Source organism: Numenius arquata, chromosome 2 (assembly GCF_964106895.1).
Source record: "Numenius arquata chromosome 2, bNumArq3.hap1.1, whole genome shotgun sequence".
NCBI lineage: Eukaryota > Metazoa > Chordata > Aves > Charadriiformes > Scolopacidae > Numenius > Numenius arquata.
In genome coordinates this window covers 45,821,306-45,836,678 of record NC_133577.1, presented here as the reverse complement: position 1 = coordinate 45,836,678, position 15,373 = coordinate 45,821,306, and the positions used below count along the sequence as shown (strand labels likewise).

At 38.5% G+C, this 15,373-nt stretch overlaps 1 protein-coding gene across 1 annotated transcript; it reads left to right on the top strand.

Annotated features, from left to right (window-relative positions):
• The first annotated feature begins 30 nt into the window (after nucleotides 1-30).
• BPNT1 (3'(2'), 5'-bisphosphate nucleotidase 1) lies at nucleotides 31-13,873 on the top strand. The gene is made up of 9 exons (XM_074168235.1): nucleotides 31-452; nucleotides 3,343-3,467; nucleotides 6,363-6,467; nucleotides 6,732-6,839; nucleotides 7,346-7,394; nucleotides 8,416-8,507; nucleotides 9,550-9,747; nucleotides 10,609-10,714; nucleotides 12,039-13,873. Exons 2-9 carry the CDS (start codon nucleotides 3,351-3,353, stop codon nucleotides 12,185-12,187), a joined length of 924 nt encoding a protein of 307 aa, XP_074024336.1. The 5' UTR covers nucleotides 31-452; nucleotides 3,343-3,350; the 3' UTR covers nucleotides 12,188-13,873.
• The last annotated feature ends 1,500 nt before the right edge of the window (nucleotides 13,874-15,373 follow it).

Genomic DNA, 15,373 nt, shown 5'->3' with positions numbered 1-15,373 from the left:
TGTGCTACGGCAAGCGGCGCGGCGGCAACGGGCCGCGGGGAGGGACAGGTGGCGCAGCAACACGTTTTCCTCCAGGCGGGCCGGGCGAGGGCAGGGCTTCAGCTCGCCCCGGAGCCGGAAGGATTTGGGGCACTTCGGGTTTATTTTGTAAAGGTGGTAGCACCGCCGTGGCGCGACCGGAGCGAGCTCTTCCTGAAGAAGGCGGCGCAAGGGCGGTCCCGCCGGCGGGCAGCGGTGGGGTCGGGGAGCTGGCGGCAGCGGCGGGAGGTGGCCGGCGGGGCTTGGACTTCGGTTTCGGTTACTTCATCACCCAGCGAGCGGAGCGGCAGGAGAAGGGCTCCTGACGGGCTGGGGGCAAGCCGCTGGCGAGCGGTGACGGAGGGAGGGAGAACGGCGGCCGCCGGGGTGCAGGGGACACCGCCGAGAGCGAGGGAGGAGCGCGGCTGGGGAGGGTGAGTTCGCCATCGCGCTTGTTTGTTGTTTGTTTTTTTTGGTGTTTTTTTTTTTTTTTTTTTAATAAAAAATACAAAATCAAAGTACTTTGGTGGAATGAGGCGGCGCGGCCCTGTCCCAGATGGTTTCCTCCCCCTGGCCAGCGACAGGTCTGGCCTTCGCGAGAGGAGAGCCCATGATGGGTTCCTGTAAAGAAACAGGGAGCTCTTCGTCCTCTTGGGCTTTGAAGAGTTCAGAGGAAGAAGCCCTAAATGCAGTTTAGGGCTTGCGCGGAAAGGCACGCTGTGTGCAGTATCCATTTTCTCTTTTCATCGGGTAAAATTACAAATTTGCAGTAAACACTGGGGTAGCAACGTCACCAAACCTCGCTCGGAGGTTTCAGGTGGGTTTGCTACAGAAAGAAAGTAGACTTGTTTGCCTTAAGAATGCCCAAGGAAAACGTGCCTAAGAAACACCTTGAGTTGAGCTTCAAGAATGTAAGATAGTATTTCTGTATTGTTTTCTGAGGCTTTTGAAACTTCACGCAAACATAGAATCTTAGAATTGTCTAGGTTGGAAGGGACCCTTAAGATCATCTAGTCCAACCATCAACCTAACTGATAAAAATCCATCACTAAACCATGTCACTAAGCACTATGTCAACCCATCTTTTAAATACCTCCAGGGATGGTGCCTCAAACGCTTCCCTGGGCAGCTCATTCCAATGCTTAATAACCCTTTCAGTGTAAAAATGTTTCCTCATATCGAATCTGAACCTCCCCTGGTGCAACTTGAGGCCATTTCTTCTTGTCCTGTTGCCTGTGATTTGGGAGAAGAGACCGAACCCCGCCTCTCTACACCCTCCTTTCAGGTAGTTGTAGAGAGCAATAAGGTCTCCCCTCGGCCTCCTTCTCTCCAGGCTGAACAACCCCAGCTCCCTCAGCCTCTCCTCATAAGACTTATTCTCCAGACCCCTCAGCAGCTTTGTTGCCCTTAACATGTAATAAGCCAAGCCTTTAAAACAATTAAGTAAGGTTTAACCCCATTTTACAACGCAGGATTAAATGTATAGTGAAAGGTCAAATGAAGAATGAGAAACTGAGCATTAAATCTTAATTACCTTCTTCAGAGCTCAATTCTTTAACCCGAACTTCCCATCTAGTATGCTTTTTTTTTCTTAATCCCTCTTTCAAAAATGCTCACATTCCAGATATTTTCAGTATGGAATGAACTACATGCAATTTTCCTTCCTGCTAACTTGTTTCACATGATGGTATATACTTAAAATAGTATCTGTCTTCCCATGTGTTATGACACATTTGCTCTATGACTTTCATTTGTTTGAGAGCTGCTTTTTGCCACAGGTAGCATTTCCAAAATTTCCTCTGTAACCATTGTTACCAGTCTAAGATAAACCACGTGTGTCCTTTGGGTAGGGACCTTGGCTAATTTACAGGACTCCAGAGCACTTTGCTCCCCTCCAGGAGCAGTAAATAATAATTAACAGTAGCAACTGCACTTTTTGAATGTACTTAGACAATCACTCTGCTATTGTAGCTTCAGAGATCTTCTTACTTTAGAGATGCCCATACAGTGTTTCTAAAATGCTGAAAAGGTTCTTAAACCAGATAAATTTGGGGCTTTGGTATTTCTAACGTTGCTGTTTGCTTTTGCTGTAAACAGATGAGGTCACCTGAGGTCACATCAATACCATCTATGGTAGCCAGCCTTATCACCTCATTAGAGTATACTTAGCCAGTAGACTTCTCAAGCAAGAAAGGAAAGTTATTTTGTAATGACCTGTTCCCACTTAGGCAATACTTGAATACTGACTGTCAGGGAAGCCTAATGTATCCTCTTCTATGTGCTGATTAATGAGCTCCTCTGTGTTTTTTTTCTAGCTCTGTGCTTGTGTTTACTTCGAAGTGTATCATAGCTGTGAATCCAACCCAAAAAGCACGCAATCTACACAGACAGAAAAAACTGTCAGGAAAAATATAAAAAACAATTAGCGCTGCATTTTAAAGAATACAGGGTGGTTAGCAATACTTCTTTTTTACTCAGGTAGAGAAAAGCTGGGAGGAATGGACGATTGCCAGCCTTTTGCAAGAGTGATACGTTATTATTCTCCTCGGGAACTGAAGGCACAGTGAATTGCACTGATGTGTGCTGGGGAACAGACGTAGAAGACGATACAATGGGAAGAACGTCAGGCCATGCAGTGCTGAGGGGAGGAAAGGAGATGTAATAGATTTCCTTAAAGAAATCAAGAGAAGCCAAAGAAATACAGAAAGGAGGGTAAAATTTAGATAACAGACTTTCGCACACAAGTGCAGTGTTTGCAGTATCTGCCTATCGTTAGGCTATTTTGTGTCCACAGTTAGGCCGTCTGCAAAAGCTTATTTTATATTTAAACAAATAAAAATAGTAAGTAAAGTTGCTCTTGTCATCCTGTCTGGTAGCTTTGTACTTGAGTCTGGACACAAACCAACTCTGTAGGTTCAGTTCTGAAAAAAATGAACTTGTGTTCAAATTGTGCAAAAAATGAGTACTGTGTGTAGACTACAGTTTTTCTTAACGTTTATGATACAGAGTTTCTGCTTCTGCAGTTCTCCTCTAATGCCAGGTTAAATTAAATTAAATTAAATTCTCCAGTGAGGAGAATTAAGTTCACTGTCAGACAGAGCACGGATATTTGAAAAATCTTGTCTAAAATAGCTTTGTATCTGTTTGTTAACTGCATTTTTAAAAAAGGCAAAGCTCACTTCATTACTACTCACTGGCAGTAACCCGCTTTCCCCTTTCTACTCAGCTTAAAGTGTATCTGTTTGGAATGTTGTGTAAAATATTTTCCTTCTTGTCTTCTCTTGAAGAGACAAATGTACAAGTTTGCTTTTTGTTTCTTTTCAGCACTCACAATGGCTTCTCCAGCTCTACTCATGCGCGTGGTCGCCTCTGCATATTCCGTCGCGGAAAAAGCTGCAACAATTGTTAGAAATGTAATGGCTGCAGGAGATCTGGGGATAGTGGAGAAGGTACTTTACTTCATTCCAATTTAATTTCTCTTACTAATGCTGAATTACATAGAGGTCAAGGTGGTATTTTTGAAGATTAGCAACTGGGGAAGGAAATAAGGTCCTCACCTCTCTGATACAAGAAGTATTCCTTATTAAAGCGTTAAAAGAGCACTGGAGAAGCATCTTTTGACTAGTAATTCTAAAGAATGTTCAGACACTTAAAAGAAATGTGCCATAATTTTGTCCTGATTCTCCTTACAAAGCACAAGCGTGTTAGAATTCATAATAATATATATTTCCCATTCATTTCCATAGCTATGTTCTAACATATGTAGTACAACTTTAACTACTGTGCCCCTGATGAATTTTGGATTAGGATAAATCAGTGTTTAGTTTCTTAAAACAAAAAATAATGCTAGATTTTATTGTAAATCACAGTTTTCAAAATAAATTTAGAGCTTCACATTTAATTCTAAGTAGAAAACGGAAAAACAATCATCTGTATGAAGTTCTTAATTTGCTCTAAGTTAGTAAGCTGAACTGATGACCCAGGATCTTTGTTTTGACTACAGTACTAGAATAGTTGTCATTAACTTTTGAAAGTAATTCTAGCTTTACAGGTATGTCACAATATTATGGAATGCATTAAGTCTCTATATTGTTTTTTGCCTTTACATTGAAGTAATTGATGGTATTTACATTTTTCTGAGAGTAAGGACTTTCAGCCAGTTGCTAAGAAAAGCCTGATCCTTTATGATTTTTTATTGTCAGTTTAGGCAATAGATGCAAAAAGATTTTTTGCCCCATTTGGTGAGTTACATTCACCACTACCAAAACATTTGCAAGTTTTTCTTATTCAGGTGTACAAGGGAGAGAATTAAAAGAAACCCTGGAAAGTAATGATCTGTGTTTTCCAAAGTACTTGGGTGCATAGAAGGATTCTCAGACACATGTAAACAGAATGTACTCTCCCACGTAACCTGCTTTTAGGTTCTTGGAACAACTAATGCAGCTGCACCACAAGAAAGACCTACAATACTTGCATCTGGAGAAAGCACTGTCTGTACTTTGATTAACCAGTTAATTTTAAATGCATAAACATGTTTCATTAAGCTTATTTTTTATGAGTCCAGCAAGGTTAAGGTAATTTTAAGTAAAAGTAAGTGCTGGCTTTTATCCATTTAATTTGATTTAACTTTAAAAAAAATGCAGGTGTGTTAATATTATGTCCCACTGAATCAGAAATGCATGGCTCAATCATTTTCTAATATAATGAAAGGAACACGTTTTAAGCGCTTTAATCAATTAAGTAAATAATTGTAAATAAACCAAAACAAAAATGGTCAAAAGTAACAGGGGATATTGGTTATAAGTAAGACTGGTTATACATATTTTATTTTTTAATGAATACTCCAAACACAAAATTAGATTGAAAACAATGACCAGCAGAAGAGATTCCTGTTTGAGGGACTAGGGATTTTGGGATTCCTGCAAGCTTCTTGTCAAAGGTGGCCGGGGAATTTTCTTCCCCAATTGGTAGGTAGATATTTTGTCCAGCCATTCTTATGTTATTGATGACTGTTTTGAGGAACTACTTTATGCTGTTTTATTAGGTTGATGTCCTGGAACAAAGGACATTCTTTGCAATAACTTGATCTTTCCAAATCTAAACTCAATGCCAAATTCAACCAAATTTATTAGGGGATGAGAGGAAACTTTCAAAGAAAAATATCAAGTTTTATAAAATAGGCAGTTGGATAAGGGACAGAGTAGATTTTGAGCATGCAAAAATTAACACATAACATGATTCTAAATGGAATATTCCATTCCTATGGCTAATTTCTGTAGCTGGATAAAAAAAAAAATTCATGTTGTCACCAGTAAGATAAAAGCAGATCAATTTTTTGTTTGATTCAACTAAGATGAAAATTCTTGGATGAAAGGGCTTTCTTAATTCCTGTGCTAACACGAGTGTTTCTTACTGGGATTCTGGCTCCAGACCTAAAGGGCTTCTCCATTCATAGATATATGAAGATTAAGACAAGATAGTATTAACAAATTACCCACTTCCACTATATAGGAGGTTATTAATGTTTAAGAAGAAATTATTGTAACCCATCTGGCAACATATGTTTGGCTACATTGTATCTTTTGGGAATGCTTTCAGTCCTTGTTTCATGTCAATTTGAGACACCAAACCCACCTCTTCCTCTAGTATTTTTGCTGGAAAAATGCATGGTTGTTACTGTCTAGTTCAATTTCACTGGTTAGCTTCTGGCCCTCCTTGGTCTATCTCTGCTAGACTAAGGAACCGTTCACTAGTTAGAAGTTTATACATCAGAATTGTTTCCATTATTATTTTTTAAACAAGCTAAATTAATTGGACCTTTAAATCACCTTTTACTAACACCTACTTTATATTTCTCCTCTTTTCTAAGATGCCATGTGTCTCCAGTGAGCCTTAAAATATTTTTTTTTCTGTTAACATCTTAATTTTTGCTTTTCCCTCTTCTTGTACTGTATCTGGGTCCATACTGTTATTAATTTATTCTGTACATAGTGTAATATTTACACAAATACGTATTCAGTACAATTGCACATGAGAACATGAGAACAACATGAGAACAACACAGCATGTAAATATTGTTCTAATATCATAACAGCCTATCTTAGCTCTGGGGTGTACAGGGAAACTCTTCTTCTTTCAGTTTGTAGCCTGCCTCTGTCAAAATCACTTACTAGGTTGAAGATTTATCAAGTTAGACTTCTTTTGTATTACAACATTAGGTATTCAGAGCAACATGGGGGACATTGTATTGTTTTGGGGTTTTGGGTTTTTTTTGGTGGTGGTTTTTTTTTTTTTTTTTGTGTCATTGTTTGGAAATAAACAAATTCCTATCCATCTTCTGACAGACTGGAGCCAATGACCTGCAGACCAAAGCTGACCGACTGGTACAAATGAGCATTTGTGCTTCCCTGGCACGGAAGTTTCCCAAGGTGACAATCATAGGAGAAGAAGTAAGTACCTAGTTTATTTCATACTAACAATTTAACTTGCCTTATAACTTGCAGTGGAATTTGCTTTGGCAGATTTTAGGAAGTCATGTGCCTTTTTTTGTTGTTAAAAAAAAAAACCAAAACCAAAACCTACCTATTTCCATCCCATTTCATCTTTAAATTGCATAGGCTTTGTCAAGTAAGCTGCAAGCAAATCCACAGTTTAAGAAAAATCGAGGTGAGTCCAACGCTTTTTTCTAATAATTCTGAGAATCCTTTTATTAGGAACTGTCCACTGATGAAGTAACTGAGGAATTAATTGAAGATGGCCACTGTGAAGAAATACTGAAGAAAGCTTGTCCTGCTCAGTACACAGGAATTAAAGAGGAAGAGGTAATGTGGTAATGTTATATGTATGTCTTCATATTTTACACTCTCTTACTGTTTTTAGCTAAGAATGTATTTTAAAAAAAAAAGGTTATTTGAATGTTGCCAATTTTTCTTGGTTTGAAAACTGAAATGTCATGAGAATCACACCTCCAGAGCTGGAAATGCTGCATGTCCCTGTGTGCAATAATGTGAAATGGAAATTGGCTTCTTACAACTTGTGATTCAAGTTAATTTGGAAGTAATCTACTTTGGACATAAGAAAATAATGTAATTTCCATGTTCAGCTTAAGCCTTTGTACCTCTATTAAGATATTTGCTGAGACGTTCTAGTCAGTTTTTAAGCTTCTTTATGTAAAATACTATTGTAGGCTTCAGTCATATCATAATATTAAAAATTTGAATCTATTTCCTTACTGTCGAAATAAACACACTAAAGTAAAATATATACTTTTCATGGTAAATTACATGATTTGTATTTGTCTATTTTCTTTATTTTTTCCTTTTTAAAGCTTGTAATATGGGTTGATCCTTTGGATGGAACCAAGGAGTATACTGAAGGTTAGCTTCTCTTAATTCTGCTGATTGAAAAAAAAAACCTAGTAATAAAGTAACACATATATATAGACAGTTTTATGATAGAAGTTATATATGATACTGTTTCATAAGGCTGATGTTATTTCTGTACTTTTTGAGTTCTGTGGAAATTTTTAATCATTCCATTCAGTTCTAATCAGCATCGAATATTTCTGATGGGCTACGGAGTGCCCACTGGTTTTTATCATTTCAGGGAGGAAAAGGCTGCCTTTGATTACAGGCAGGTTGTCTTAAGTTTTTAGTCAAACTTATAATTTCGTATATACTTTGAACAGAGGGACTAAATCTCCCATTTGCACAGGAATATGCTCAGTTATATTTACATCCTCCTCTTCAAACCAACCAAATACCACAGCTGTATTTCTATCCCTTTCAAAATAAAACAACATCTTCCTGCAAGTCATAATTTTTCAGTTATGGGGATAAACTGTTTTCAGCAAAGCCTAATTTGCATCCATAGAAAAAGACCGTAAAATGAAGAAAGGAAAAAAAAAAAGAGACAAACCTCCAAACCCAATATGCTGAAACCTGACTTTAGCCTCTCCTGCTGCATGTTTTAGTTGATTACTGTAAAATATTTTAGGCAGGTTCCTCTTCCTCCCCACCCCCCCCTTTTCAGGGGAAGAGATGTACGACTGTCAACAAATTGCTAGTTTTGAATACCATTGAAGAATTCACACCACAATTATAGAATGTCATCATATACTGCTATTTATTGGTATCTTTAAACTTCTTTCTCATTATGTGTTAATTATAACATAGTTCTATTAAGACAATTCTATCTGGGGCATTGTTTTTTTGCAGGCCTCAAGGCTAAATGACTATATCAACCAACCTATTACACCTGAAAATCCTGATTAGTATTTGCATTTTTAAGATACCACCCTGCATATCAATTTGTGGACTTTTATTGAAGGTTTGTTTTTTTATATATATGTACTTTCTCTTTTTCAAGCATAACTACTTTCATATTATTTCTGTACAGGTCTCCTTGACCACGTAACAGTTCTTATTGGAATTGCTTATGGAGGCAAAGCAATAGCAGGAGTTATTAACCAGCCATATTACAACTATGAGGTATTAAATGCATCAGATTTGTTTAAAAGCATTAGGTGATTTCCCCCTGTCACTTCTAAGCCATTTCCTGTTGGCACACTTTGAACTGAAAAGCAGCGTGTAGTGGAGTTAATGTTGTAATATAAGGTTGTGTTGGTGTTATTAAATATATACAATTTTGAATGTTGGTTTCCAGGAACTGAATCTCAGGGACCTAGTAACAGCCATACTGAATCCTGAGGCGTGTGTAATACACTGATACAGTATATATTATATATATACACTACATATATTACATATATACTGTACCTATTACTACAGTACATATAAAGTACATACTGTAAAACAAGTACAGATTGGTGGTTTTGCTGTCTTTGCTAGAAATTCTTTAGTAAATCCATGGAATAGGTGCATTTGAGATGTGTAGTAACTGCCATAAATCTGCAGCCCTAAATAAACCAAGCGTACCTGTCGCTGACAGCTGGGCTAGAGTGTATCAGGCCAGCTTTCAGGTGCAAGTCCAGGATGGCCAACCTACAGGCATTTACACATGTTTGGAGATTCTTTCAGTATCATCTATAAGGGGTAAAAAACCTCAGGGTATAGTCTGATTAATTAAAACTTACTAGAATTTAAAGAAAAATCTCTTGAGCTGATGTAATGCATATCATCAGCTCATTCTATATGTTCTATGCAATATCTGTAATGAAACATAGAAAACGACAATGAAGATATTTTCAGTTATAGATTGTGCCTGAAATAGAGAAATATACAAATCTTAATTTGCCAGTCATTAGAGGCAGGATGTAATGCATCACCACAATGTCACAGATAAAATGGAAAACGATGTCATTGCCTTAGAGGGAAAGAGAGCTGATTTCTCACTCAGAGCTCTAAAGTAATTCTTTTTAAGTGCTACTGTTTAAATAGATAACCCAATATTAATATTATACTCCCTAATAAGTGAAGATTTCCCTAGGTGCTGCTCTCCATTTGTGCTTTAAATGCTGATCACTGATCACTATGACTGACTATCATCTGGACCTGTGTACCTTTTTTGTAGGCAGGAGATGGTGCTGTGTTGGGCAGGACAATCTGGGGAGTCCTGGGCATAGGTGCCTTTGGATTTCAGCTCACAGAAGCACCTGCTGGGAAACACATCGTTGTTACCACTCGTTCTCACAGCAGCACCCTGGTAAATGACTGCATCAGTGCCTTGAACCCAGACAGTGTCATCAGAGTTGGAGGGGCAGGAAACAAGGTATGAAAACTCCAAATCTTTTATATTTAGTGGGAGGTGGTACCTTTGGAAAAAGGAAAAGAATTTTGAAAGAAATCATTTGTTTACTTACATGAATGTACAGGAGACATCCTCCTCCTTCCCCAGCACAACTTTTCTTCCTAGCATTCAGTCTGCTATGAGGCAGAAAGAATTTGGTACAGGTATATTTGTAACAGTGGCCGTACTGGTCATGGCTGAGGTCCGTCTTCCCCAGTATTCTCTTTCTAGGGGATAAAATAAGAAGTTGTAAGACCAAAATGACTAAACGGGACTTCAGTTTAATCACAATTGTTAGACATTTCCTCCTGTTCATGTTAATGCAGTTTCTGTTCCAGCTATCTATCAGCGCATATGAAAGGATAAAAAAAAGCAGCACACAGTGATATTCCCTTTGCAAAACTTCTCTGCGTACAGGGAATACTCATTTGCTGCAGTTTTGAAAGCTTAGTTTTGTGAGGGTTGTCAAACCCAGACCCTCCAATCTCTTTTCTCCAACATGTGCAAAGCCCAGAATGGCACCAAGACAACATGGGGATAGTTTCTACTTTATTTTCTTAGTACTTTCACAAGATGGGAATTCTTGTTTCTGAAACTAAAAGCAGATTTTCATCCTATAGACTGTATTTATAACAATCAAAAATAGATCACGCAGAATGGTAATACAGTATGGCTTTGTAACTCTTAACATAATTTCTTGTAATGTTGGAAAGGAAATGGCTGGTGTTCCTTTTCTGATCATAAATACATAAAATAAACTGTCTCCTGGTATTGTTTTTACATGTTCCTAAATGCTTAGATCCTAGATCCTTTGCAATGACTGCTACTGTCTATGCATAACAGATCATTCAACTTATAGAAGGCAAGGCATCTGCTTATGTATTTGCCAGTCCTGGGTGCAAGAAATGGGATACATGTGCACCTGAAGCTATTCTACATGCTGTAGGAGGTAAGTTCAAAAAGGCATTCAAAAATACAAGATAACTTTTAATTTATGCAGTTTTACTTATTTATACTTTTCATAGAAAAAAATAATTTCAAACCGTCTTTGGAAAGGAAAATGACAGTATATATGTATTTTTAAATAGTCATGTTTCACTAGGAGCTTTGAGCCCTTTTAAATCAACAGTAACTTCAAAGGGGTAGCAAATTATGCTCTGGAAAGCATGATATGATCTGTTTTGCCCTGGTCTAATATAGTCAATAACTGTCAAATAATTTAAAAGACAAATTCAAAAATTTTGGTTATATTAACAAATGGCTTTTTTCTGTTGGCTACTATTTCACAGTAAAATCACACTGTCCTACTAACTGGATAGAGTAGTTTATTATTAGTAACATATTATATAATATGTGGACATTGAGTTCTTTAAAACAACAAAAATAGGTCAAATCATCCACTTGTTCCTCGTATGTACAAAACCTAAAATAGATTCATTAATGTAATTCAGTAAAATCAGTGGTTTCCAGCCAACATAAGCCTTTTCACCTTTCAATGGGGTAAGGTAAGGGGTAGGGAAGTTATGAAAAGTCTCACTGACAAGAATTTAAGTATTATTATTATGCTTTCTCTGCTCTTCACGTCGATAGATCTTTTACCACCATGTGCTAAAATTGTGGGGTTTTGATCTCCTAAATTCTGTCAAGCAAGGATAACACGCTTTGTAATGAGATTATTTAACTTCTCTGCAGTCGCTAGTGTTGACAGCTGGGATAGCTTTAAACAGGTTAGTTCAGGCACAAAACCCAACCAATCTGGGGCAGCACAGTGCTGTATTTAGCCTCCTTGTTATGTAGATATCTCGTGGTTAAATTAGCTTGCATAAAGATCTGTGTTGCTCTCGTTAAGTGATTTCTAGAAACTCATTTAAAACCAGCTGGAGTAATTCTATATTATGTTAAGAGTTTGTTGTATAGGCTTACCCTGGCTTTTACTTGCACTGAGGACTTTTCTTTCCTTCTTCTCATCAACCAATGTATTAACTACTCAGGAAGCATTTTAGTTAATCTATAGGTGAGAGATGTTGTTTTCATTTTCCTGAAACACAAGGAATTTAGGTATTGCTGAAAGAAAATAAAATCATTAGTTATTTCATTTAGGTCAATAAGAAACTGTTGCACTTAAACTGGGAGCAAAGATATTTCATATCTGAAGACAGGCTTGTGTACCCCAAAGACTATCTGGTTTTTTAGTTACATCACTTACAAAATAGATGATCTCTCCAAAGCCTGTTTACTGGAATATTATTTTTTATATTTTTTTTTTTTTTTAGGCAAGATAACTGATATCCATGGAAATTCATTTCAGTATAACAAGGAAGTGAAACACATGAATTCAGCTGGGGTCCTTGCCACTTTGAGAAATTATGACTATTACGCCAGTCGTATTCCCAACACAGTTAAACAATCTCTTGTGCCTTAAAGCAGTAAAGCATCTTCACTTGGCCTGGAAGGCTGAGAAAGTGAGCTTGGAGAAGAAGAAAGGAAGAAGATAACTGAGCTTGAAATTTTGTTTTATAGAATCTGAACCGAATTCTTACATTAAGGTGTTTAATAATTTCAAAATTACATACAGAATCCCTAGGTATATGTTGGATCAGATTGTTTAGCTTTGTTTAGCAGACAACATCAAAACAGTCATATTTCTTCAATAGTTGTTTTCCATGTTCTTTGGGAGTATTCATTCTTCATGATTGTGCTTAATATATTGCCAACGGTCCAAAACTCTACACTACAGTCCAAAAATCATCTTAATATTCAGGGCACAAAATCATATTAAGTCATTTACTGGATCTTGCTCAATGTTTTTTGTTGCATGTAGTCAACAACAGTTTATTGAGTTAAATACAAATGGACTAAGAATTTGTCTGGATGGGTTAGCCTATTTGCTATAAAGTTGACAGTTTAGATTCTTAGAAATGACTCTTTGAATTTGTTGATCTGCACTCAGTTTTGGGATGGCTGAGATTTCTGCTTGTGGCGAGTTGGATTATCTGAGTTTTGCAGGAGCCAGGACACAGTCCAGCCGTGTCTCTGATGTCTCAAATAGGGGTTTCTGGATCATCCTGGATCCTGGTCTATGCCACCTCAATCTTGTAGAGCTTTGTGCATCCTAGGTCACTTTGTCATACATGCGGACAATAGAAATGCCAGAACCTGAAATTTTTCATGTCCAAATTTTGAGAGAAAAAACCCCTCCAGGTGCCTTTCCAAGAGCCGTGAGAACTGAGGAACCTGACACTACCGCTTCCCCTTCCTGTGGAACATAGGCTTGTTCGGGGAGAGAGCAAGAGACAAGATCGCCTAAAATTAACTTAAAAATTGGAGAGCCTGTTTCAGTCAGTTTTCCCATAGTTGTGGGGGTTAGGAAAGCAGGATTCAGTCCACTTGAACACAAAAGAGAACAAGAAGTATTGGCAACCTTAGCCAAAACAGATTAAGTCCCTGCAAGCTGAATTTAGGATCCTGGAGTATCTTGAGCCAGTGGGGCCCCTATATTTTCTCCAGATTTTGTCACCCAAGTCCTTCACCCTCAAATTAAGGAGTCTTAGGGCCTCCTCTTCCCTAACAATGTGACACATACTGAGGCATGCCACAAAGAGATGCCAGTTTCAATAGAAAAAATATAGTTGTGCTTTTCTTCCTGTTCTCTTTGCGGACAGAAGAGTGGCACTGAACTTTAAGATACAAAAAGCTGTTTTCCATAGAGAAGAAAATTTCAAAATGCAGTTTTCAACAGCATGTTCAAGTTACTTCTTTCTCCTTTCATCACACAAGGTATTTATCAAGTCTGATTTACTTAGAGTCCTTAGATTAGATTCTTTCCTCACAGCAGGGTAACACCAATATGACTTCATTATTTTAAAGCTGGCTCTGTTTCCAGCAAGCAGGAACATGTTAAGACCAAAATTTATCAACAAGGCAACTCTTGCTAAAGCGTTCCTAGTCTGTCTATGTGCACAAATGGAAAAGGATCTAAGGAACTCATTCCTTAGTGAGGTCAGCTTATTGTAACATTTACAGATAAATTAGCAAGATTGTCACCTCATGCTATCAGCATCAGCCAGTTCATAATGCTGTTGAGAGACTGGATTAAAGCTGCATATGTAAGAACAACACACGCTTCTACTCTTTTTATCTATAGCCTACCTTTCTTCTCTTTCCTCAAGCGCATGACTAGTAAGAGCATGCAAGCCTGCTTTAATTAGAGCCGCCTTCATATTTTGACCCATTGTAAGTTTAATCATTCCACATATTGATTGTGACTGAAGCTTGAATCATGTAGCAAGTACAAGATTAATCTAATTTCACTGCTTCAATTGTACATAATTCTCGCCTTCTGCAGTATTCTTGGATATGCATGCTTTAGTATTCACATCAAAATCTGCATGTGCATTTGCAAAACACAGTAAGATAAAACATAGAACAAGTTACACAACACAAAGCCAGCCTTAATAAGTCTTTCCACGAAATCATTAAAATACAAAGTACAGAACCCACTGTTAGTAATCTCCATCTATGTTTCTATATCCGTTTTAATCTGAAAGTTGTTAGATGTTTGACATTTCCTCAGCGTAAGCCCCTTTTTAATTCTGCAGTAAGTTATCTATCTGCGAGTAGAACACACATGGCATACACCAGCTTCTACCTGATGTGTAAAGATGCTTATCTATGGAACCACTTTCCATGCTTACAGAAACTGTGAAGCTGCTAACACAGGGGAATATTTATGAATTTTGAAATAAACTGCAGCACCAGGAACCAACGATAAAAGCCAGCACGTAAGGTGCAGTCATGCTCTGACTGTACCACCACACCCTCTGCACAAACCAGCACCGGTCCACCAATCAAGCATTTGATAATTTCTCTGCTAGCACGTTAGGTGCTATAGCACCTATCTATCAAATAGACTGAAGGGAAGAAAAAAAAAAAAGGCACAGTAACACCGCATTGTCCTTGCAACAATGTGAACTCGAGTGTCTTCTGTGAAGAACTGCTGACACAGTATTTTTATAATTCATTCCAAGAGTAGTTTGACCCACTGCAAAATCCGTGCGTTTGTGTGGAATATAACAAGTAACGTTCAACAAAAACAGACGGGTTAAACCACTACCCTCAAACGTGTTGGTATAGCTTGTGCTGTTTTGATTTGTTTCTATCATTATATACAGAAAAGGGACTGAAGCTACCTCTATGGCTGCTGCCAGACATACAGCTCAGGAGCTTTTACACTTAACTCCTACAAAGCTCTGGGGAAGGCTCTGACTGATCACAGAATCACAGAACGAGCGGCTGTGAGAAGCTCCAGCCTCCAGCCCCCGGGCCCACTGAGGCCACGGGCACTCTGATGGGCAGGGCAGCTTCCACGCAGCCACCACTCACCAGCCCTCCAGGGCAGTTCCCTCAGTGCTTCACCTACTGCGGGCAGGCTCCCAGCCGGCCAGGAGAGCCCTGCGCACTGCTACCCATCTCCTGCCCGGCTCCTGGCGGATTGGGGTCCCCGTCAACCCCCCAGAGACCAACGACGCCGACCAACCCTCCTCCCGCCTCACGCACCACCCCTAGAGCGCCTCGCGCCGGAAGTGACGCAAGCGGCCCCGCCCCGCGA